Here is a 23,248-nt window from a genome sequence, read left to right on the forward strand (position 1 = left end):
GTGGGGGTGAAGTGGCTTAGGAAGAGAAGTGGGGAGAAGTCCTATATCCTCCGCTCAACCCTTACCACTCTCTCAGCCCTGCCTCCCTGCTCAGAGCTTCCACGTGGGCAATATGAGCAGAGCAGGCTTTGTCCTGGCACTGTCCCCGGGGGACGCCAGGCAAGTGTCACCAGAGCCAGCCCTTTTGGCCACAGATGTAAGGCTCACATCCTGTCATCAGCTGATGAGCAGTAAAGCTGACACTTCCCATTTGTCTTGCCTTTTGCATCAACTGGGTTTGAACTCAGGAGGGGAGGAAAAGGGTGTTACTAGCCTCTTAAGACACCAACTGTAGGATCGGGGTTAGCAATGGTTTGAATAACCAGGTAAGAACACCAGTCCATGCACACGGCCGCCAGCAACCACGTGATCAAAGACCAGTTAGAACCCCGTCTCCAGGCTCAGATACTCACAGGTCCAGTCTTACACATGGGGAGATGCCAGGCTGAGTGGCATGCTGATGTGAACACTATTAATTTTAAAGAAAGCAACAAAAAGCCATTTTCTCCTTTTGGGAGCAGGATTCTCCCAGGGGTTCAAGTGCTAGCTCTGATGAGTCATTTTTACCTTCACAAAGCTGTTCGACAGTGACAGTCTCAGACGTGTTGATGATAAAAATCGGGAATTCTAGGTTTAGTGTTCATTTGTTTTTAAATACGTTACCAGTGAGAAAAAGGACCCTGTGAAAACAGAGCCGAAAATGCAGAGCCACGAAACTTTGTGGCTTCCAGGTGGTACAAGCTAACATTCATTTATTCTAGGTATTCCTTCTACTGTGAGACCTCATTGCCTATAGAGGTCCCTAAGGAATTTAATTTAATGAAATGATGGGAATGACAGCAATTAGAATATAATTGTGGGTATGTAAATATGCTTAGGGGAGCTTTGATAGAGTTTACGGTTGCTGGTTGCTACATTCACCCAGAATTTTGGCCTATATTATTAATCTGCACTATAAGGAGGAAAGGGTATGTTAATCAAAAATAAACCATCCTGATGATTTTGAATTAGCGAGCTCCAAATCGCGGCAGGATAACAAGCAACGCTGTGCACACACACCACTCTCTGCTAAGCGGAAGCTTTCTGGTTGGCCACATAGGAGGTCTCCTTATTGAAAGATTTATTTTTAATTTTGAACAGCTTCCCAGCCTTACCCTTCATGAACATTAAAATAAGGAGCTGGAATTCTGTCCTATTCAGCAAACCGCCTGGCAGAACTGCTCGCCGTGGAAGAGAAAACCTCATTGTGTCAGAGGAATTGCGTCCAGCCTTTTCTCCTAGAACTAAAAGAATTACACCTACATTTTTAATAAAACTTTGACTTTGTTTCCTTCCCTCGCATAACTTTTTTTTTTTTATTAAAGTACAGCTGATTTACAATGTTCTTTCTGTCAATTTCTTCCGTGCGGCGTAGTGACCCAGGCACACACATACACACATTCTTTTTTTTGTCATATTACCTTCCATCATGTTGTTTCACACGTGATTGGATATAGTTCCCTGTGCTGTACAGCAGAATCTCATCGAGTGTAATGGTTTTGCATGTTTTTTTCCTTTCAGAGGATTTTTGGCCTGTCCTCTTTGTATTCTTTGTGCCTTCTGGCCTTGGGAGGGGTTGACATAATCCCTTGGCTTGAGGCCTTAAATATACAGAGAGAGAAGTCTCCCCACAAAATGTGTGGGAGCCAAGCCTGTCCTCAGCACATCTCCCAGAGGCTCCCCTCCGCCAAAGAGAATGACTTCACCTTGTACAGCTGAGGCTTCACAGGTCCATTCCTAGTTCGAATTCCGTTAAGAACAGGAAGTAGTCAAACAGCTAAGGAGAGCCAAAAAGGTGCAGGAGGACTGAACATAAGAATACTGATTGAATCATAAACCAGATTCTCCAGGGGTGCAGAGATCACTCTGCACCTTCTCGGCTCCTTGAAACTCAGAGACACTGGTGGCACCAATGTGTTTCCCAGGATCTACAGGCAGTATTTCCATTGCCTTGGTCCAAAAGAGAACTAATAAAAAGCCGGCAGTCACAGCGCCTTTGTGATGCTATCAAAACCTCCTAAATCATACTAGCCTTTGTAGAGAAATAAAACCGATGACCACAACAGTATTCAGTTCCTGAAAGTGTAGAAATGAAAGGCCAAAGCATAACCAGATGGATCTGTTCACACCAAATATTAAAAAAAAAAAAAAAAAAAAAAATTGGTCCCATTTGCGTAACTGAAACTATCTTCCAGGAAGATGTGCCACTTGCGCTCCAGTTCAAAATCTTTCCCCAGTCTTAACTTTTTATTTATTCTGGAGAGTTCAAGGGAAAGTGGAAAAAGAATGGCTTTGGATTGGGGTACTGGAATACTTCTCACTATAGAATCAATTAATGCAGATATATTTTACTTAACTATTGAGTGCACTTACCGAAACATTCATTTAAGAAACGCGCAGTAAGAGGCTATAGGATTGTTGCAATTTATAATCCTTTTCGGGCGAAATGTGTTGTTCTTAAGAACGGCCCAAAAGGATAAACCACGGTCCTGTTTTCCTCCTCTCGTTTAAATCCCCAGAAATAAATAACAGGGAGCCAGCAAGGTGAAACATGTGGTGGAAATCCAGAAAGGAAAATTAGCATGAGAAAGTGTGGAAGCTTCTTCAGCGGAAGAATGGGAATAAGTGTGTCAGGAGCAGAGCCTAGAAATCTAGATTCTCATTCACACTTTGGAATATCTGATATTCAAGACTGGAGAACAGTTCTGCAATTACCTCAGCAGAAATACGTCACGAACAGAAAACGTTTCTAGTCATCCGAATTAGAAGAGGAAAGTGATGCACGAAACGGGGATAAATTAAGTCTCCTCCCCCACCTGTCAATTGTGAACTGAACTACGAAGGTGGCTGCCAAAGCAGTATGTTTTAAGGAACATTTTGCCAACCACGCAGATCAAGCTGCCCATTAAACCATTCGCTGTTCAGATTTACATGGTGATTCTAGTAAAGATCCACGTTGATCATTTTTAAAACTTTAAAATTAAAAAAAAAAAAAAGACCAAAACTACAGCTGCTAATGCTTTTGTTGGTAAATACAGCAAATGCCAATAGAGCACTCTGTATTGGTAAAAAATCAACCTCGTATTCCCAAATAATCTGTAAATGCACTGATATCCAATCACCGTCTTGTGATGAAAATTGCCAAGATACATCCCTTACAAGAAACCAACTCACTGGCCTGTCACCTACTTCCAACCAGGCATTGTCATAGCCTTCATTTAATCGACACCACCTAGTACAATGCATGCTATGCAGTTGGTATCAAAAAAAAAAAAAAAAAATCTGCTTAAGGAATAAATATCCTTCCAAGTATCTTTTGTGTTATTATACAGTTCACAGGTCTATAATTAGATCCCTGTGGTTCTTCTTCATTTGCAGGACTTAGCATTCTTCATGGATGTCAACACAAGCTCTTTCTCTATACACATTTAGATCCTACAATAAAGCAGATCCAATTCCTACCTGCTTGGTTGGTGGTCACAGTGACAGACACAGACTGGTCCGGGCTAGGGTTATACTTGGACACACCATTCACTGCCCAGATTTCAAACGTGTAGTTGGTATGAGCCAGGAGGTCAGTGATGGAGACCTTGGTGGTCTTCAGGCCGTTCTGCTGTGGGGTGTAGTGGACCCCACTTCCACAAGGTCGACACTTGCTAGAGTCACCCGCTCCACACTTCTTGCACACGACGTTGTAGGAAATGTCCTGGCGGCCACCCGTGTTCTGAGGACTGCTCCATTCCAAGTTCACGGATGTCTCATTGACATTTGAGATCAAGTTTAGAGGAGCAGATGGTGGGCCTGGAGGAAGAAAAAAAAAAAAAAAAAAAAACACATACTATCACACCAAGAACTGAAACCAGCCTTCAGGGGATCTCTCGGAGCTTATATTATTTTCGGCGGCTACAAGTAAGATGAGCTCGTTTGGCAAAGAACCCAACAAGCAAATCAAGCCAGCAAAAAAATCTTTTAAAAGAGCAATATGATAGAAGGCGGTCCATGTGAATGTCATTCTCCTTCCTGGGCAAACGTAGCACTGGCCGCCACTGTGAGATGTGAAGCAATGCTGCATCAGGTGGGTTGCAGACCTGGCTTTCTCTCTGAAGCGACCAAGTTTTTTTGTTTTTTGCTTTTTTCTCATAACTTATTTTGTCTTAATCGTATTATCTGAAAGGCAGATATACAAATGTGTTTCTAGTTCCCAGGGCTGTGGTGGCACTCTGGTAAATTAATAGTTACATACCACTTCTGAAGCTAAACGATGCTTCCTAAGTAGCGTGTGTCATCGACAGGGAGTAAAATTAACTGAATTGTATAGATACGCCTCTTCAATTTGACATGGCAGTTGAGAGGTTAGTTGTTTACGGGTAATTAGTAGGAACAGGTTCAACCAGATGGCAGAGATGCTGAAGCTATAGTCATTGAGAAATATTAAGGCAAGGATTGTGTAAAGGCTCCCAAGGGCCCACATCCAGCCCTTCAACTGATCAGGGCTGAACCAGGCCCCTTTTAAGATACTCTTTTCCATGGACATTAAAGGTTTCTCAAACATGCTGGGGGACAGTGGCTGTTGAGAAACAGAACAACTGATTGCAAACAACATGCGTGGTTTAAAATAGTAACAATAGGAACAATAAATAGGACCACAGAACCATGATGAACCCCCACGATTCTTGCTGTAGACTAGTCTCTATGCCAAGATGTTGTCACACAAACTTTCTTCAGGGAGAAGAATCAGGGTGGGAGAAGGAAGAGGGAATTTTCCTGGTCTGAACTGGTTCCAAAGGTCTGAAGGACACCTGCCACACTGTAATGAAAAAATACCGAGTCACTGCAACAGTTGGAAGGTTCTCTGCTTTCTTTTCTCTTTCTCATTTTGGTCTTCGAAGAAAAGAGCCAAAGTAAGTTTAAATGAAAAGCTGAGGTTTCTTGCTCGTTGTTTCTATCCTACCTCGAATTTATTTGTAATGATGGCTTTAAGGGAAATTTGTCTGTGTTTCCCAGGAAAAGGAAGTTAACTGGAAGCCTGCATGAGGTGAGGAGAAGCTTCATCTAGTCCAGGACAATGGGATATACACTTCCAGAGTTGCCATTGTCAGAGACTTGGAAGATAAGTAAGGAATCATAATCAGTACTTATTACTTAGCTTACAGTGATGAATGGCTGAAGGGTTTTTTAGTGATATTGAATAAGGGTAATTCACTCTCCATTTCTCTGTATACAACTTAAGTGAAGACTTTATTTTAACAACCTAGGCAGGCCCTCCCAATCAACCTTGGAGACTAGTTACCAACAACTTCTCTCTTAGTGTTAAGACCTGCTCTCCATCCTGAGAATCTTAAAAGAAAAACAGTGTCATGGAATTTGTGTTGAAGCTAAGATTGTCCCCAGGAAAGCCTCAGAAAGAAAGTACAACTTTCCTTCTTGTTTATATTTCAAATTTATACCTTATGGTCCTTAGCAGAGCAATGGAAAACAGTAAGATTAAATAAATGTTCTTTTTTTTAAAAAAAATAAATTGTTAGAGCCATTTGAAATCACAGACCCCTAGGGCCAGATAAGATGTTCAAGATCATTTTGTTGAAGAGCCTCATTTTATAGATGAAGACACTGAGATGCAGAAAGTGGAGCTGATGATACTGAAAGTCTGCGCAATCTAATTAGTGACAGAGTCCAACTAAAACCCGTTGTTTACACTTTAAAAGCAAAATAACAAAATCAGTAGCTTTAACTAAAGTTTAAGAGGTAAACATAAGATACAGGAACCAGTATCTTCAATCCTGTTCAAATTCTGTAGATGCTTCTTGCCATCATAGTGAAATCCATTGCTAGCCTGCAGCTGAAATTGACCACAGCCTGGTTCAGAAAATGGGTCAAGCCACTGGTTCTTATTTTGCTGTGACTTTCAGGGTTAAATAAGAGTGACTCTTAAATCCATTAACCTCCTTGCCAAGGTTCCTGGTCCACTTTCACATGGGAAAATGTGACACAATGAATCAAGCACTGCAGAAGCAAAAAGTCAGTAATTAGTATGTAGGACGGGGCATGGAACTGTCTAAACAGAGAAGAAATGGAGCAGAAAACTAAATGGTCACAGGACTCAGAGATATAACACTGCCACATGAAAAAAAAAAATACAAAGATGGGGCAGGATTTCAAAATGGGGGGCTGGCATGAAAACGAGATGCAGCACTGCACAGGCTTCTGCCTTTGGGCAGTGATTCTTCAAAAATCTACCTTGGGGTAGATGTTCAAGGGAAGACAGAGTACTAAATAAGTTCAAGTTCAATGCTGACCCCACGAATGGTTTGGCGAATTGTACTGCATATGCTTTATGTTTTGCTGCCATAAGGAGTGATGGTTACATGGGGCAGAGGAGCAGCTTAGAAATGGGACTAGGACTGGAGAATTAAGGGGGGTGGAGGAACTAACAGAAACGTGCACCCAAGGTGATTCTAACGCTGGCCTGCCCAAGTCTGGAAAAGGACATTTGCTTCATAAATTAAAATCATAATGGTGGTTGTATTGTTTGTGGTTTTTCTTTTTTTTCCTTCTTTTTTTTTTTTTTTTTTTTTTTTTGCATTTTAGGGCCACACCCACTGCATATGGAAGTTCCCAGGCCAGGGGTCAAATCAGAGCTACAGCCACCAGCTCATGCCACGGCCACAGCAACGCAGGATCCTTAACCCACTGAGCGAGGCCAGGGATAGAACCCGCATTCTCTTGGATTCCTAGACGGGCTCGTTAACCACTGATCCCTGATGGGAACTCTGAGGTTTTTCTTTTTGAAAAGTGCTTGCCAATTAAAAGATGGTAAATCTATATCACATGTGTTTCCCTTTGAAGGGAAGGGTCATCTCTTCCTTAGAAAAGAAAGTATTCTCTTTGCCAGAAAATGAGAAAAAAGCGTGGAGTTTAATGCAGCCAAAAGCCAATCTGGGCCCAACAGTCATAGTTAACAGCGGCATCTTAAAACAATTACCTGTAGAGATGACTAAAAAGAAAAGAAAACAGGCATTCTGACTAAAATGAGTTCTCTCAACAAACACAAGGCATCCAGAAGGAAAAACTTAACTCTTAGACTGTCTTTTCTTATTTTTTTGGTAATATTGAGACCCATTAGGGCCCGGCAGGGCCTTCCTGGGGACAGACAGATCCTTGTGTCCCTCGCATCTTATTTGTGGAAAAGCTTTAACTTCCTCGGTCTTCCCCAAGTTCCAAAGAGCAAATTTAATCAGAGAAGTAAGCACATGAAGAAGCAAGGAAAACAATCAAGTAAGACAAAATAGTAATAGTTAAGCCATTAAAAAAAAGTCAAAAACTTTTAGTTCCTCTTCAAGGGCTACAGATAATAGCCTGAGCCATATCCTTGAGCTGTTCTGCAGATACTAAAACCCCCACCAGAGAAGTGGTTTTTGTCGTTGTTGTTTTAGGGCTACACCCTCGGCATATGGAAGTTCCCAGGCTAGGGATCCAATCAGAGCTGCAGATGCCAGCCTACACCACAGCCACAGCAACGTGGGATCTGAGCCACGTCTGCAGCCTACACTGCAGCTCACAGCAATGCCAGATCTTTAACCCACTGAGCACTGCTAAGGATTGAACCCGTACCCTCAGGGATACTAGTTGGGTTTGCTACAGCTGAGCCACAGTGGGAACTCTGGGCAAAAGTCAATTGCATGCTGACCACAAGCACTAGACCCCAGACCAATTGGAACCCGAAGGCTGATGACTGAGATTCCTGAGACATCAGCCTGGTACCTCGTCATCAACTGATCAGAGACCTGAGCAGGACCTGATCACATACCCCAAGACTCTCTCTTACATGATCTTTAGAAACCCTTCCTTGAAAGCCACCAGAGGGTTCTAGTCTTAAGCACTAGCTGTCCATTCTGCTTGCTTGGTGCCTTGCAATAAACACTGTCCTTTCTCTCACCACAACCTTATGCCAGCAGACTGGCTTTGCTGCATGCCTGTTGAGCAGGCCCGAATTTGGACCAGTAACAGCATCATAGCTAGATATTTAGGAACAATTAAATTTTCTGACATATAATTGCCTTCTCATCAGAAATATGTTCACCTCTAGAATGTAAATTGCTGCAGCCACTGTGAAGAACAGTATGGAAGTTCCTTAAAAACTGAAGACAGAGTTACCATAGAATCCTGCAATCCCACTCCTGGGCATATATTTAGGAAAGATGCATGCACCCCAATGTTCCTTGCAGCACTATTTACAAGAGCCAAGACATAGAAGCAACATAAATGTTCATCAGCAAGTGAATGGATAGGAAGATGTGGTAGATATACACAATAGAATGTTACTCAGCCATAAAAAAGAACTAAATGATGCTCTTTGTCGCAACATGGATAGACCTGGAGAATATCATATCAAGTGAAGTAAATCAGACAGAGAAAGACAAATAATATACATCACTTACACGTGGAATCTATAGAAAGAAAGAAAGAAAGAAAGATCCCATAATTTATTTACAAAACAGAAATAGACCCACAGACATAGAAAACAAATTTACGGTTACCAAAGGGAACAGGAGCAGGGGCGAGATTAATTAGTAGATTGGAATTAACATATACACACTGCCATACACAACATAGATAATCAACAAGGACCTACTGTATACACAGGGACCTATTCTCTCTCTCGTAATGACCTGTAAGGGGAAAGAATCTGAAAAAGAATATGTGTGTGTGTGTGTGTGTGTGTGTGTGTGTGTGTGTATGTATATATACATACACACACATATATTTAAACACACACATACATATACACACATATATACATACACACACACATATGACTGAATCACTGAAATTAACAGCGTATTTAAACCAACCAACAAATAAATCAACTATATTTCAATTTTAAAAAATGCTTGTTTCAAGTTAAAAAACAAAAGGGTAATTTCCTTTTTTCCCTTACCTGGAACAGAATCTGAATAGTATCTATAGTAAGGCTTTGGGAATATTAAAAAAAAAGGAATGAAATATGCTCACCTCTAAATGTCTTCAATTATAAATACGAGATTGATAACAAAGAGGGATAATCGTACCATTTAATTTTCTAGTCTCCATCCCGACGTTGTATCTGCTAGGTGTATATCAATATCAGGTAGCCACGGGTCATTAAGAATAATAGGGTTTTATGCCTTCCCAAACTGCCCACCACTACCCTGGATGTAGGACTAGCAGTAATCCTACTTATGATATTATTCCATAGTTTAGGGCATATTTCCATTTCCTGCTCCATCTGGAGCATGTTAAGGAGTCTTGCTAATCACACATACATTGCATACTCTGTTTCTATCACAATCTGTCTGACCCTCAAGAGAAAAATTGATGTATTCATCAGTCCCTAGTGTCTCCCATGGTTCCTAGTTCAAAGCAAGCTCAGTAAACATTTTCCATGACTGGAAAGGAAACTAACAAGGTCCTCTAAGGCATCTTATGTCCATCTACCAACAATGCTACTTTAAGCCTGTGAATTAATACAAGCCTCTCTGAGCTAAGGCTGTACTAGTGAGTGTTTCACTTATAGCTTCACTTATAGCCCTAAAAAGGAGAATCTCAGGGTAGCTAGTTTAATTCAAATTCTTCTTTTCTATCATTTTAAACCACTTTGGAACGGGGAGGGAGGGCTATGTATCATACAGAAGTGGTTACTTCTGTTGCAAGAGATTATGGAGTCATTCAATTACTCAACATCTATTTATCACGCCCAGTATTTGTCACTTTCTCTAAAAGAGGGAGGGAAAAAATATCTGATTCATTTTGATACTTTCCTGGATAGTTGAAGGAAGGGGCAGGAGGAAATCAAAGGGAGAAAGAAGACACTGGAGGCTGGCAGACCAACCACTCTGCCCTCTCTCATTTTCATAGCTCTATAACCAGCCAGTAGAGCTGGAAATTTAAAATGTGAGCTCCGTCAGTTGAAGTTCTGTTAATTCGGGATTGGTTATGACAACTTTTCTTTCCCCACCTTGATTTCATGTGATGATTTCTTTGGGCATGAAGCTATGGAAGGTTCTGAAGAAAGTTCATTTTAACAGTTTCAAAGGCATTTTTTCCTTATTAGCTTTTAGAGAAGGAGAGGTTTTTTTTTTTTCAATTTTATTTTATTTTTGGCCACACCCACAGCATATGGAAGTTCCCGAGCCAGGGTTCGAACCCACGCCACAGCAGTGACAACACGGGATCTTCAACCCACTGAGCCATGAGAGAGCACTTCCATTTCATTTATATGATCAAAACATACAAATCAATCAAATACTGAAGGATAATTAAGGAGAAAAATGTCCTTCCTTTATATTTTTGGTTTTATTTTTAAAACCCGCTAAATGGAGTTTCCGTCGTGGCTCAGCAGTAATAAACCTGTCTAGTATCCATGAGGACTCAGGTTCAATCCCTGGCCTTGCTCCGTGGGTTAAGGATCTGGCATTGCCGTGAGCTGTGGTGTAGGTCACAGATACAGCTCAGATTCTGCATTGCTGTGGCTGTGGTATAGACCGGCAGCTGCAGCTCCAAATGCTCCCTAGCCTGGGAACATCCATATGCCAAGAATGTGGCCCTAAAAAGATGGCAAAAGGGGGAAAAATGCTTAAAATTAATTTCTAAGCCTAAGGTTCTCTCCTTCTGCATTAAAGAATGGGGCTATCACGTTAAACTGTTTTAACATTCTCGTGTTTAGAATGCCTTTCACATTTTAAACATAATTTAGCGGCATGGGTAATAGCTAAACTACCAGAACCAAAAGTCAAATGCAATAATCCTTAACTTACTAATCCTTTAGAACAATGTTCAACAAACTTTCTCTTTAAAGGACAGATAGTCAATCTTCCAGGTTTTATGGGCTCTATGGTCTCTCTAGAAACTGCTCAACTCTTCATTGCAGCTTGACAGCAATCACAGAGGATACCGAAACAAACGGGTATGTCTGTGTCCCAAGAAAATTTTATTTGTAAAAACAAAAGCAGTTGAATTTGACTTTCAGGTCATATTTTACCAATCCCTGCTACAGAAAATTTGACTGGGACCAAAGCACACTCTCCCCAGAAAAATGATCAGTCATAATATTGCACATCCTTCTAGGGACTTTGAGCGTACTTTGAACTAATCTAGGGAGATCACTCCCTTGATTTACACTGATAGAGAGGTCAGGTAACAACTCTGGCTTTTAAAGTCCAAGTGACACCTGTCATTTTGGACTAAGGAAGGAATAAAAGACAGCCAAAATATTATGGCCTATTTTTTTGAGTTTCTCATCGCTCTGAAAGAAATGGGCTCTGTATTTCTCGCCACCGTGGATAGATTTAATGAACATCCATTTGCTTCACTGGTGTGAAATACTTTCTGGATTGCACAGCAGGTATTGGTGAAAGGTGCTACAACGGGTAATTATTATTTTCTAGTGGGATGTCAACTTGCATTCTGCTGATGGGAGTTTGACAGTATAAAGTCCCGAAGAAACCGTAGCCAAATTACAGGAGAAGCAAAGGACTATCATATCATACCATGTTACATCATAAAAAGAATCTTAATCTTCCTTAACCTATCATCCGCTTTCCTCTGGGAAAACCCAAGCTTCCATAAATGATCCACATACTACCTACAGAAAATAAGTGAATGTGACATTTAAGAAGGGCAGTATTCCAAGCATCAAAGAAAATTCCAATAATTCCACAAATCATAATTCTTCCCTCCTATTTAACAGACTTAAGTATAATTCCTGAGTAGTTTAGAAAACACGCTTGATGGCTTCGGTCAGGATTTAGAGTAGTCTATTTAGGACAACCCGATGTTCACACATACACCCGAAATCTGTAGGAGCCTTAATAAAATCAATCAAAAAGGATCAGCCCGCACCAAACGCAAAGTCATAAATGCCTCCCATGTGAAGTAGGAGTTTGGTATGAACTATCCCATGAAAAGTCTAGTCAGCGGAACTGTACCTTAACACCCCACCCCAAAGTCACAAGTCATGTCAAATTTACCTCTTCATTCTTATAGCAAGTAACTGGAATTTCTGCAAAAGATGGAAACCCGCTTTGATAATCGCATTTAAAAGTAGGTTCTGCCAAAGGGTTTAAATCTGTACGGACACATGGTGTAATGTGCCACGAAACCTGAAATTTCTATTTCTTGTAACAAGTGGAATTCAAGTGCCAGCAGACTCCACGACCGAGGAGTAAAAATAAGCCAAGTTTAAAACTCACTCTGTAAGCAAAACTTTAAACATGCAATTCAAATTCTTTAGACTTAGTAGCTCTGCCTGGAATTTTGTCCCTGGTTACTTCAAAAGCTGCCTCCTTATCCCTGGTTTCAGGTTAAATCTCACCTCCAGTCTTGACCACTCTTGGCAAAGAAAAATCCTTCCCCTTCCTTATTTTACCCTGTCACCTTTTTTTTTTTTTCCTGTCTTGTGAGAATTTTGCATTACTTTATTATTTATCTTCCCATTAGAACTGAAGCTGACTGAGGAGTCTTCCCTTTTCTGGTTTATGAGCATCTCCCAGCTCTTAGAAAGATGTTGACCATGTAGTAGATGCTAATTAAGTATCTGCTGAACAAATAAATGAATGAATGATGATTCCTTAGCCCCGCCCAGCTCAATCCTCAGGCAACTTTTAGACTGTCAATAATACTTCAGTGCCTTCATCATTGCCCTTGCATTTGCGTATGTCACATCCTAAAAGACAATGGGGGGTAGGGGTGGGTAAGACACAATTGTGCGCTAAAGGATTTTTTAAAAAGGCTGCAATCAGGAGTTCCCATGGTGGCTCAGTGGGTTAAGAACCTAACGTAGTCTCCATAAGGATGTAGGTTCGATCCCTGGCCTTGCTCAGTGGATTGAGGATCTGGTGTTGCCACAGCTATGGTGCAGGTCGAAGATGCAACTCGGATCTGGTGTTGCTGAGGCTGTGGCATAGGCCTCAACTGCAGCTCTGATTTGATTCCTAACTTGGGAACTTCTACATGCCACAGGTACAGCTGTTAAAAAAAAAAAAAAAAAAAAAAAATTCAATGAAATTTAAAAGAAAAGCAAAAAATCTTCAATCGAGACTAGGAGATAGCAGATAGGAAACCAAAGTAGCCAGGCTCAAGTATAAAATGGTTTCTGAAGCTATCAGAGACTTTATTACTTAACTGATTTTTAATCACCATTTTAAAATTCAGTGCCTGAGCCATGAAATTAATTCTGGATATGGAAAGAAACATTCCTTCCCAGAGCTTGGGCAGAAGCATAATTCTGAACTGATCGATTTCTTCAAGCGCGACTGTCACTCTACTAAAATGCCAAGGCAACCAGTACCAGACGTAGCTTCTGAGAACGGGGCATTTTGGGTGTTGAGTTCCATTTCATAAGGCTTCATTAGTCACGTACAACTTTCCAACTGTCAGTGATACTTCAGTGCCTCAGCTGTAAAACCCTCTAACCCTGCAGATAAGCCTTTGTTAAGCTCTCTGCAGCTGAAAGACAGGTTAGAAGGCAGAATAAACAGAGGAGATGTGTAAGTTTTGACTCTGACACAAAGCCCGTGCGTTCCTACTGACAGTTGTATATGTTGCCACTACTAATTGCTCTCTCTCGGTCTCGGCTGCCCTGGGTGAGTTTACATGAAGACTGCGGGGCTGGGACACCTCCTCCAAGATGGGTGCACAGTGCATAAGCTTTTATCACGGCCATTTATGTGTTTAACAATGAATGGAGCCAAAGCAGAACTGCCCATTATCTAAAAAAAAAAAAAAAAAAGTCCCTTCTTACTATAACAACAGCAACAACAACAAAAATCTTGGTTTCTATAGAGGTAGCTCCTTGCTGAAATTTTGCTCCCACTTATTTTTCCGGTATATCTATTTTCCCATTTTTCACCCAGAAACCGTTTGTCTTTTCTTTGCTAGGTTCATCAGAGTTGTGGTCTCTTTACTTTAAGATGACTAGTTTATGGCTGAAGTACTTTTATAAACACTCAGTTATCCACGAGGAAGGTATAAAAGGAAAGACCACATAAAGTCGTTTGTTTAAAAAGCACAAGTATTTTGCTTTAGAACTAGCTAGGCTGTAAACTCCTTTCTTGCAAAGTATGTTTTCATCCTCTATCTCATTTAATCCCCATAATAAAATTGGACCGAAAAGCATTTATTACCCAAAGCAATCTGACAATCAAAAACTAAGATATGAAAAGTTAGGCAACTCACCCAAATTCATGAAGCCCAGATGTGCAAAGATAGGATCAAAAGATCTTATTCAAAGGCTAAAAAGACCCCCTTCCCAGAGATATGAACAATTCAAAGGAAAAATGAAGCATATCTCTGCATTCTTTGTGGACCAAGCTGGAGGTTCCCAGCATTCTGCATTCACATTTCTCCTGGCTCCCCTGCCCCTCAGGCTGAAGTTTGCTGACTTTACTTGCTGGAAGGTGCTCTTGTCTTAGCTGAGTTGTCCTCTCTGCCTGGTTCCTGCATTCCACTCAAGACTAGGAGTTTTTGTTAAAGGCTCTTTCCTGGGTGGAACGTCATGGGGGGTGGGGTAGGGGGGGAGCAATTCTCTTTGTGCAACAGGACTACCCTTGGTCCATCTTTTGCTGAGACTGAGAGAGCACGCAGAACAACAGTCAACTATGAGAAGAAAATCAAAATGCTGGTAGCAGAGAAGGTATCCAGCTCTCACCCCAGGGGATCTCAGGAAAATATATAATTGACCTTGTTTCACAGAAGCATGCTGTGCACGACCACTGTAGGACTTCCATGAGTCGTGTCAAAAATGCTATCCAGAAATGACAGGGCTCGGGTGATAACAAGCCACTCTTAATTATTCATGGTGGTGGAAAAATTGTAATAACTTGGCTAAATGACACTGGCAGACGATTCAAGCCTTTCACTTGGGCACACATTAGTGCTCCTCAAACGTATGCATCTTCCAGTTGAATCCACCTTGTACTATTAACCCCTGTAAGAAGTCCACAGTGGACTGCTTATCTGTGTAAAATTAGAAGTGGGTTGGAGGATAATGTGGAGGCTAAAATAGCATTAAAAAATAATTCAGTGAGATGATACTTAATCTTAAGTAAATATCCTAAAGTTTTAAAAATTTTACCAAATGGCAAGTGATCAGCCTGGGGGTCCACCCAGGACCTTCCATCAAGCATCCTTGGTGCTTTTTTCCCCTATAGCCTTGTCTTTTCAACAAGACTCATGCACTTGCTTTCTCTAGAGGTAATTTTTCCTATTAGTAGTCAAAAATGCTGAAAGGTAACCCAAAAGGAAGAAGCAAGACTGCAGTTTACTCACTACCTGATGTTAGACCTTGAACTAGAACTCTAACTGAAGAACTCGCCTAGAAATGAAGTGGGTCAAAGGCTGCATCGGAATCATCAAATTGTCTTTGGTTGCTTTGATCAGTTTTTATGGTCCAGAGGACAGGCACATTTGTTGGCTTATCAACTGGCTTAACAGGCATTGCAACCATATGTTCTGAACTAAAAACCATGTCACATGATCTGGCAATAGGGAACTGCTGTCTCAATTCGACTTTTTGTCCTATGGAATGTGGTATGAAAGTACACGCTAAGACAGCACATCTGATAAATGCCACGAAGTAACCAAACTTTAGATTCAAGAATTTTCATAAAGTATGTCCTCGAAAATGATTGATTACATGAATAATAAAATGTGAAATGATTAGGGATCAATCAATGGATCTTCTGAAACACTTTCATGAACAAAACTTTAGCCTTTATTCTCACTCTTCTACTAACTAGTCAGTCACCAGAGCTAACCGCATACTCATTGATCAGTTTCACAGAATGGCCTTCTTCCTATCGTTTTATTAGTTACTTGCAATTGTAAAGCAAAAAGAAATATGGTTTGGAGTGGAGGAAAAAAAAATGCAGTTTACTTGAAACTGAAGGCTACCTTTTATCCTATGGTTTATAACATCAAAACCTCGTGTTAGCCATCCTTCCCCAAACCCCTTGGCTGGACTGTTAAGCATGTAAATCTCTGCGGATAGAGGATTGAACTGAACATCAGTGGAACCTTCAAGGGCTTGTTTGAAAATGGATATGAGATTTCCAAAATTAAAGTACTTAAAAAAAAAAAAAAAAGCGTCTTTCTTCTCCTGACCTTGGAAACAAGTAAGGACGATGTTATTTTAATTTGCATTGAAATGTTAACAACACAGTCACACAGAACCACTGGGATGCACCTTGGGTTTCCACTGCAGATTGCTCATCATTTCATTAGTGTTCATTATGTTGATAACTGTCAGAAAGCATTAGAGGTGAGGGCTTTGAGTAATAGAACTGAAATGGTAATTTTAAAACAATGCACTTTCTGGAGGAAATACAGTGGTGCAATAAATTCAATTAGAAAAGGCAAATGTAAAGACAAAGTTAGTGCTGTTTTGCTCTCTGGAGCTAAGCTATTTCAATTTCTTGACAATCCAAATTTGCAGAAAAAGCTTTCTCAAATCAGGACCTTTCGTCATAGATCTTGGTAAATTTGCCCTCATTAGCTCTAAGCTCCTCCAGCACAAATTGTCTTAAAAGCTGCAAGTTTTGAATATTTTAGGCCATGTCTAAGTATCAATCAACCACTCTTTGTTTGTTTGGCATAGCTGACTGAATTACTCAAGGCCATGTACTTATGGACAGATTTGTGATGGCCCTTCAAATTGGCAACCTAAAATAATTCACAGAGAGCCCCCAATCACAAGACTCTCATAAGTTTCACCAACAAGTTAAATAAAAAGGACTGAAAAGCACAAGGACAGATTCCCAATTGAAAAGTACGGAAAACCACTCTGGTAAAAGAGGAAGTAACTCAGAAGTAAAAGAGATAAAATAAAATAAAATAAAATAAAATAAAATAAAATAAAATAAATAAAGCTATTTCTTTCTACATATACAAAGGCAGATTTATTTCTTCTATAAGGCATTTTTTCCCAGTATATTTTGAAACAATAAAGCACTGGAAAGTTACCTTGAATGTAATACAGGTTCAGTGGTTCATTCTCCCAAAGAAGGAAAAGAAGACCTTTCACACTAGAATCACTGACCATCGACAACTGAATGACTAAGGCATTGAAGGTGTGCCAGGACTGCGGATGGCCAGACTATATCCCTGGCCACAAAGAAGGGGAAGGGGGAGGTGAAAGAGATCTGGAGGGGAGGAGTTGGCGACCAGCAGGGTTAAAGGACATTAATTTCACTGATAAAAATCACATCCACGGGTCAGAATGGCCATCATTAAAAGTCTACAAATAATAAATACTGGAGAGGGTGTGCAGAAAAGGGAACCCTCCTACACTGTTTGCAGGAATGTAAACCATGGCAGCCACTGGAAAACAGTATGGAAGTTCCTTTAAAAACTAAAAATAGAGCTGGTCTGTGGGTCCTGCAATCCCACTCCTGGGCATGTATCCAGAAAAGATGAAAACTCAAAAGTTGAAAAGATACATGTACCCCAATATTCACCACAGCACTATTTATAATAGCCAAGCCATGGAAGTAATCTAAATGTCCAAATGTCCATGGACAGATGCATAGTTAAAAAAGATGTAGTACATATATACAATGGAATATTACTCAGCCATAAAAAATGAAATAATGTCACTTGCAGCAACATGAATGGACCTCAAGATTATCATACTAAGTGAGGTAGGTCAGACAGAGATAGACAAATATCATATGATATAACTTATATGTGGAATCAAAAAATTTAATACAAATGAACTTATTTACAAGACAGGGATGCATAGACACAGAAAACAAACTCATGGTTACCAAAGGGGAAAAAAAAGGGGAGTGATAAATTGGGAATTTGGGATTAGCATATACATGTTACTCTATATAAAAGAGATAAACAACAAGGACTTCCTGTATAGTATAAGGAATCATGTTCAATATCTTGTAATAACCTACAATGGAAAAGAATTTATCTATCTCTATCTAACTATCTATCTATCTATCTATCTATCTATCTATCTATCTATCTACCTACCTACATACCTAGAGAGCACAGACTCACTTTTCTGTATACTTGAAACAATGTAAATCAACTATACTTAAAAAAAAAAAGGAAGTTTCTTCTAAGAAATGATTTTGATTTCATGAAATCAAAATTCCTTCCTCAGCTTAGATGACATCCTTGTATATATCAAGGTCTGGGTCTCCGCCCTGCTGGCAGTGGTGCCAAAAACCCCATTGACTTTCTTGACTGATACACCTGCTGAGGTGAAGAGTGACAGTTCCATTCTCTGGCAGTAACCTAGTAACCGAGTGGGGACACCCGAGGAAAACACAAGGCTCCGCAGTGCATGTTCGAGTGTGCAACCCCAAACCAGGCTGGCTTTTCTTTATCTGGGAGGCAAATGATGTATTCAATTTCCATTAAAGAAGAATGTTTAGAACCATTGCTTTATCTTCCTGGAGTCACCACTGAGCTGAAAAGATGGCCTGAAGGTGACAGATATGGAAGAGAGGGTCTCCCATTTCATGCTGTCCATCAGGGAGCATCCAAACTCCTCCTGCTCCCTAAAGGTGGTCCACAGACCAGCAGCATCTGGGAATTTGTTAGAAATGCAGAATGTCAGGCCTGACCTCTCCTACCTATCCCTAGGAGACCTTCACGCGATGTCTATGCACATTCATGTTTGAGAAGCCTTGTTCTAACTCTCTCTTCTCAAGGGTATGGATTATTTTCTCGAAAATGTTCATATGATGCCTCCATTGAAACACTGTCTATCTCACCCACGGCCACTGAAGTGAACCTAACCAGAGGCTCCCACAATAGTCCTCCTGGCGATAAAGTTTATTTGCCAGTAAACTCTCTGAAGTTCTCCAGCAACGCCGATGGTGTGAAGAACTTCTTAGGCGTTTCCTTCTAAATTAGCCCACGCTGCTCGTATTCACCTGGTCTAATCGTTCTCCAAGTGAACAAAAACCTGATTTTACAAGCCAGTGGAGCAGAGTCTCTCTTTGGCTAGAAGAATGAGTCTCAGAGAGTGTGTTTTATTTCTTCATTAGGGTGCCGTCACAGTGAGCGATCACTAAACGCAGGGCTGCATAAGAATGTTGGGGTTAAAGACAGCATAATGAACAAAGAAGGCCCCTGATTATCATGGCTGTCAGCACAAGGGAATTGGGTTTGTCACCTGGCTTAACCAACTGGGAAGAACTGATTAGAGGCTGGAATCAGTTTGAAAGGATCTCTGATGTTTATGTTCCCTTCCATCCCCACGTCTTGTCAAGAGAAGCCCATAAAGTTGGGGGCAGGGCAAGGGGGAAGGCTTTGTTTTGTGCGTTATTTGAACAAGAGGTTCTCCAAGAAACTCCCACTGTCCGCTTGATTGAAAAATCTTCTGTATTATTGTTCAAAGGAATTTTCTGCAATGGCAGAAATGTGGCAAGCGTAAATTAGAGACTGGATTTTAACCTTAATGTTAGGAAGTTTAAATTTAAAATAGCCTCATGTGCCTAGCGGCTCCTGTCTTAGACAGCGTAGGTCCACCATATTCACCAGGAAGGGAGAAGATAGAGGGTGAGTTATAGACGAGACTAGACTCCAATTCTGCTGTTTAACTTATTAGTATAGCTATTAGCTAAATATGGTCACTTCCCAGATCCCTGTCTCAGGGAGATCTTAAGAGTCTTGTGAAGGAGTTTCCACTGTGACACAGGTGGGTTAAGAATCCAACTGCTGTGTCTTGGGTTGCTACTGAGGCTCCGGTTCAATCTCCATCCTGGTGCAGTGCGTTAAAGGATCTGGTGTTGCTGCAGCTGCTAGGTAGGTTGCATCCGTGGCTCGGATTCAGTCCCTGGCCTGGGAACTTCCATATACCATGGGTACAGCCATATAACATTAAAAAAAAAAAAAAAAAAAAAAGGGTCTTATGTAGTTAATGTTTATTTAAAAAAGAAAACAAATTTAAAACTTCAACTCTGTGGATAAGCGGTCTCAACTTGTCTACACAGCAGAATCATTGGGGGTGACTTTTGAAAATTCTGAGGCTTGAGCCCCCCCCCAACCCCAAGAGCTTCTGGAGGGCAGAACAGCCATGGGTAACCTAATAGTTTTGTCAAAGTGAGAAAACCGCCAAAGAGAGCTTGTGAGGTATTAGGGCACTCTGACATGAGGAACTTTGCAGGAGGAAGTGACAGCTGGGGATAAAGAGACAATATTTGTTAGATCCCTACCATGTGCCAGACCTTGGCACATATCTTCTTCTTTCTTTCTTTCTTTTTTTTTTTTTTTTTGTCTTTTTAGGGCTGCACCCATGGCACATGGAAGTTCCCAGAGTAGGGGTCAAATCAGAGCTGTAGCTGCCAGCCTACGCCACAGCCACAGCAATGTGGGATCTGAGCTGCATCTACGACCTACCCTGCAGTTCACTGAAACGCCAGATCATTAATCCACTGAGCAAGGCCAGGGATCGAATCCTCGTGGATACTAGTTGGGTTCATTACCACTGAGCCACAACAAGAACTCCTTTGTTTCCTTCTTAAAGTGACCCCACAGGGAGACAATCCCATTTTACAGATGAGTAAAATGAGGCTTGGAGAGGTTAAATAGCCTCTGAAGTGTGTGGTATTAATATCTGCACATGGTTCCTCTTAACTCAGAGTCAGAGAGATGTAATAAACATTAAAATCATATAATGCTCTTGTAAGGGGTCTAATCAGAGCTGTAGCCGCCGGCCTACACCAGAGCCACGGCAACACCAGATCCAAGCAGTGTCTGCGTCCTACACCACAGCTCATGGCAATGCCAGATCCTTAACCCACGGAGTGAGGCCAGGGCTCAAACTCAAAACCTCATGGTTACTAGTCGGATTTGTTTCTGCTGCACCACGATGGGAACTTCCACCTAGGTTGTTGAAAATAATCTCTGAAAAATGCAAAAGTTACTTTAGTGTGAAAACATTTGGGTGTACCCAGAGGCTAAAATCAATATTTTCAACATTTTCTTTTTCTCATTTGCATATGCAAGGTAAAGCTAACAATTTATTCCTATAGAAAAATAAAATTCCACGGGTTCAGAAACCACTTTACGCATAGGGCAAAACATGCCAATAACTCAGGAATGTAGCAACCTTTGGGGTCTCCCTAAACTTCCATGCAGCAGCTGCAGGAATTAAGCGATGGGTCCATGGTCCCCTAGAACACTAACTAACAGATCAGAATCATGAGACTACAAATAGCTGGGAGAAAAAACCAGGTTGTCCTGACATCAAAGGTGGATTTTATGAGGAATCAAGCCCCAGCCTCGAGGTTTTACCTGCATGGAAAGTAGGTGGTGGATTGCATGATGCAAACCCACAGCAATCACCACACTGGCGACTCACAGTATCTCTCTCTCTCTTTTTTTTTTTTTTTTTTTTCTTTTTAGGGCTGAACCTGAGGTGTATGGAAGTTTCCAGGCTAGGGGTCCAGTTGGAGCTACAGCTGCTGGCCTATACACAGCAACGTGGGATCCAAGCCATGTGCGACCTACATCACAGCTCACGGCAACACCAGATCCCCAACCCACTGAGGGAGGCCAGGGATCAAACCCACAACTTCACGGATACTAGTCAGGTTCGTTTCTGCCGTGCCACATCAGGAACTCCCCACAGCCTGTCTCTTTGAGTTCGTTCCTATGCCCTAAATCAGAACTGGAGAATCGTTGGTAGTGGGCATGGATAGAGGAGAAGAGTTTATTATTAAACCAATCACACACAGCAGAACAACATAAGAGAAGAATCTTTAGGAAAGAAAAAGGTTGGCACTTGAGCATATCAAACATAACATGGCATCGGGAGAAAGCACGCAGAAAGCACGCAAGTTCTATGGAAGGAACAGAAAAAGAAGATGACATCTCTGCCCATTTATGATTGCACCTAAGACTGACCCTAGGATATATCTTCCCTCTGGAAGTGTGTACTTGAACTGGGGGAGAAGGCAGGAGCATCTCCCAATAAATACAAATTGTGCAAGTCTTCCGGTGATGCAGTTCTAACACCACCTGAAGTATAGTCTTGGGCCGGTTCTCTAACATTCTGACCTGGCGGGTACCTCATCTGTAAAATGAAGAGAATGTCTATTTCATAGATTTGTTATCATATTAGCCCTGTGATAAGGTTAACTGAAAGCGCTCAATACACTACCTCGTACATTTATAAAATGGTTGTTATTGTTAATATCATCATCATTTCTGGTTATCAAGGGAACTCCTGAGAGTATAGCGATTTCAGTGCAAATTTGGGATAGACCTGAAGCGTCTCTGCCCACTCCTTTTAAAGGTGGTCCTTGATTGGGCTAGACAATGGCCCCTCAGCTGGTCCAACTGCCCCCCCAAACCAGAAGATACTTCTATTTGCAGTGATGTTGTTTCCAAACCAGCCAAGATGGAATTTTTGGTCATTAAGGAACAAAATAATAAAACCCCTAATGACAGTAAAAGCTAAGATCTATCAAGGGGCATGATTTTGATTTTATGCATTGTACACAGTACATAAACAACATGAAGGTATTGAGTAGCAGCTCCTGTGAGCAGGGTACTATTATGAGTCCCTTCTACAGATGAAGAGACTGAGGCCTAAAAGGCTAAAATGGTGGGCTGGGAAACAAAGCCAAAACCTGTGGAAAGCCTGTGCCACAGCCACTGGGCTCTGTACCTCCATGCACAGACTCACCCAATGAGAACACAGGGGTAAAAATCTCTGGGCCCCCCACTCCTGCTTTGGTCAAGGTCATGACCACTGCAGGGTCTCTGAATCCCAGAGTGTGCAAGAAAGGAATCCCCGCCCCCCGCCCCCCCCCCCCACAAGGGACACTGTCCACACAAAGCGTGAGAAAAGATTTCTTCTATTCCCCTGCATTCTGAGGTGCCAAACCCCCCACATTCCTTAAGCCAGGATGTATTCAGTGTCTATCATCAGACAAGCATTTATGAGGATCCAGGCCTAAATGTTATGAACACAAAACTCGGAGGAAAGAAGGCAGAAGGGCAATGACAACGCCAGCTATGACATCAGTGTGCAGAACTGAAACCACTTGCCCACATGTGATTCCATCCTCCAAACCCGGCCCTATACCTGGCAGCTGTCAGGCTTCCTTCCCCAAGAGTCCATGACGAAAAGCCATTTATAAATCCCAATCTCAGCTCTAATTACACT

The 23,248-nt window shown here is 41.4% G+C and overlaps 1 protein-coding gene across 4 annotated transcripts in view; it reads right to left on the reverse strand.

Moving 5' to 3' along the window:
- The window catches only part of EPHA4 (EPH receptor A4), a 151,006-nt gene that overhangs the window by 62,393 nt on the left and 65,365 nt on the right, over positions 1–23,248 (reverse strand). For all 4 annotated transcript variants that reach the window (XR_002338990.1, XR_002338991.1, XM_021074565.1 and 1 more), the window contains 1 exon segment: positions 3,541–3,879. Coding sequence is in view for 2 of the 4 variants with exons in the window: in XM_021074565.1 (XP_020930224.1) it covers positions 3,541–3,879 (339 nt within the window). In the remaining 2 variants the exon portion in view is untranslated.

Source organism: Sus scrofa, chromosome 15, assembly GCF_000003025.6.
Source record: "Sus scrofa isolate TJ Tabasco breed Duroc chromosome 15, Sscrofa11.1, whole genome shotgun sequence".
Taxonomy (NCBI): Eukaryota; Metazoa; Chordata; class Mammalia; order Artiodactyla; family Suidae; genus Sus; species Sus scrofa.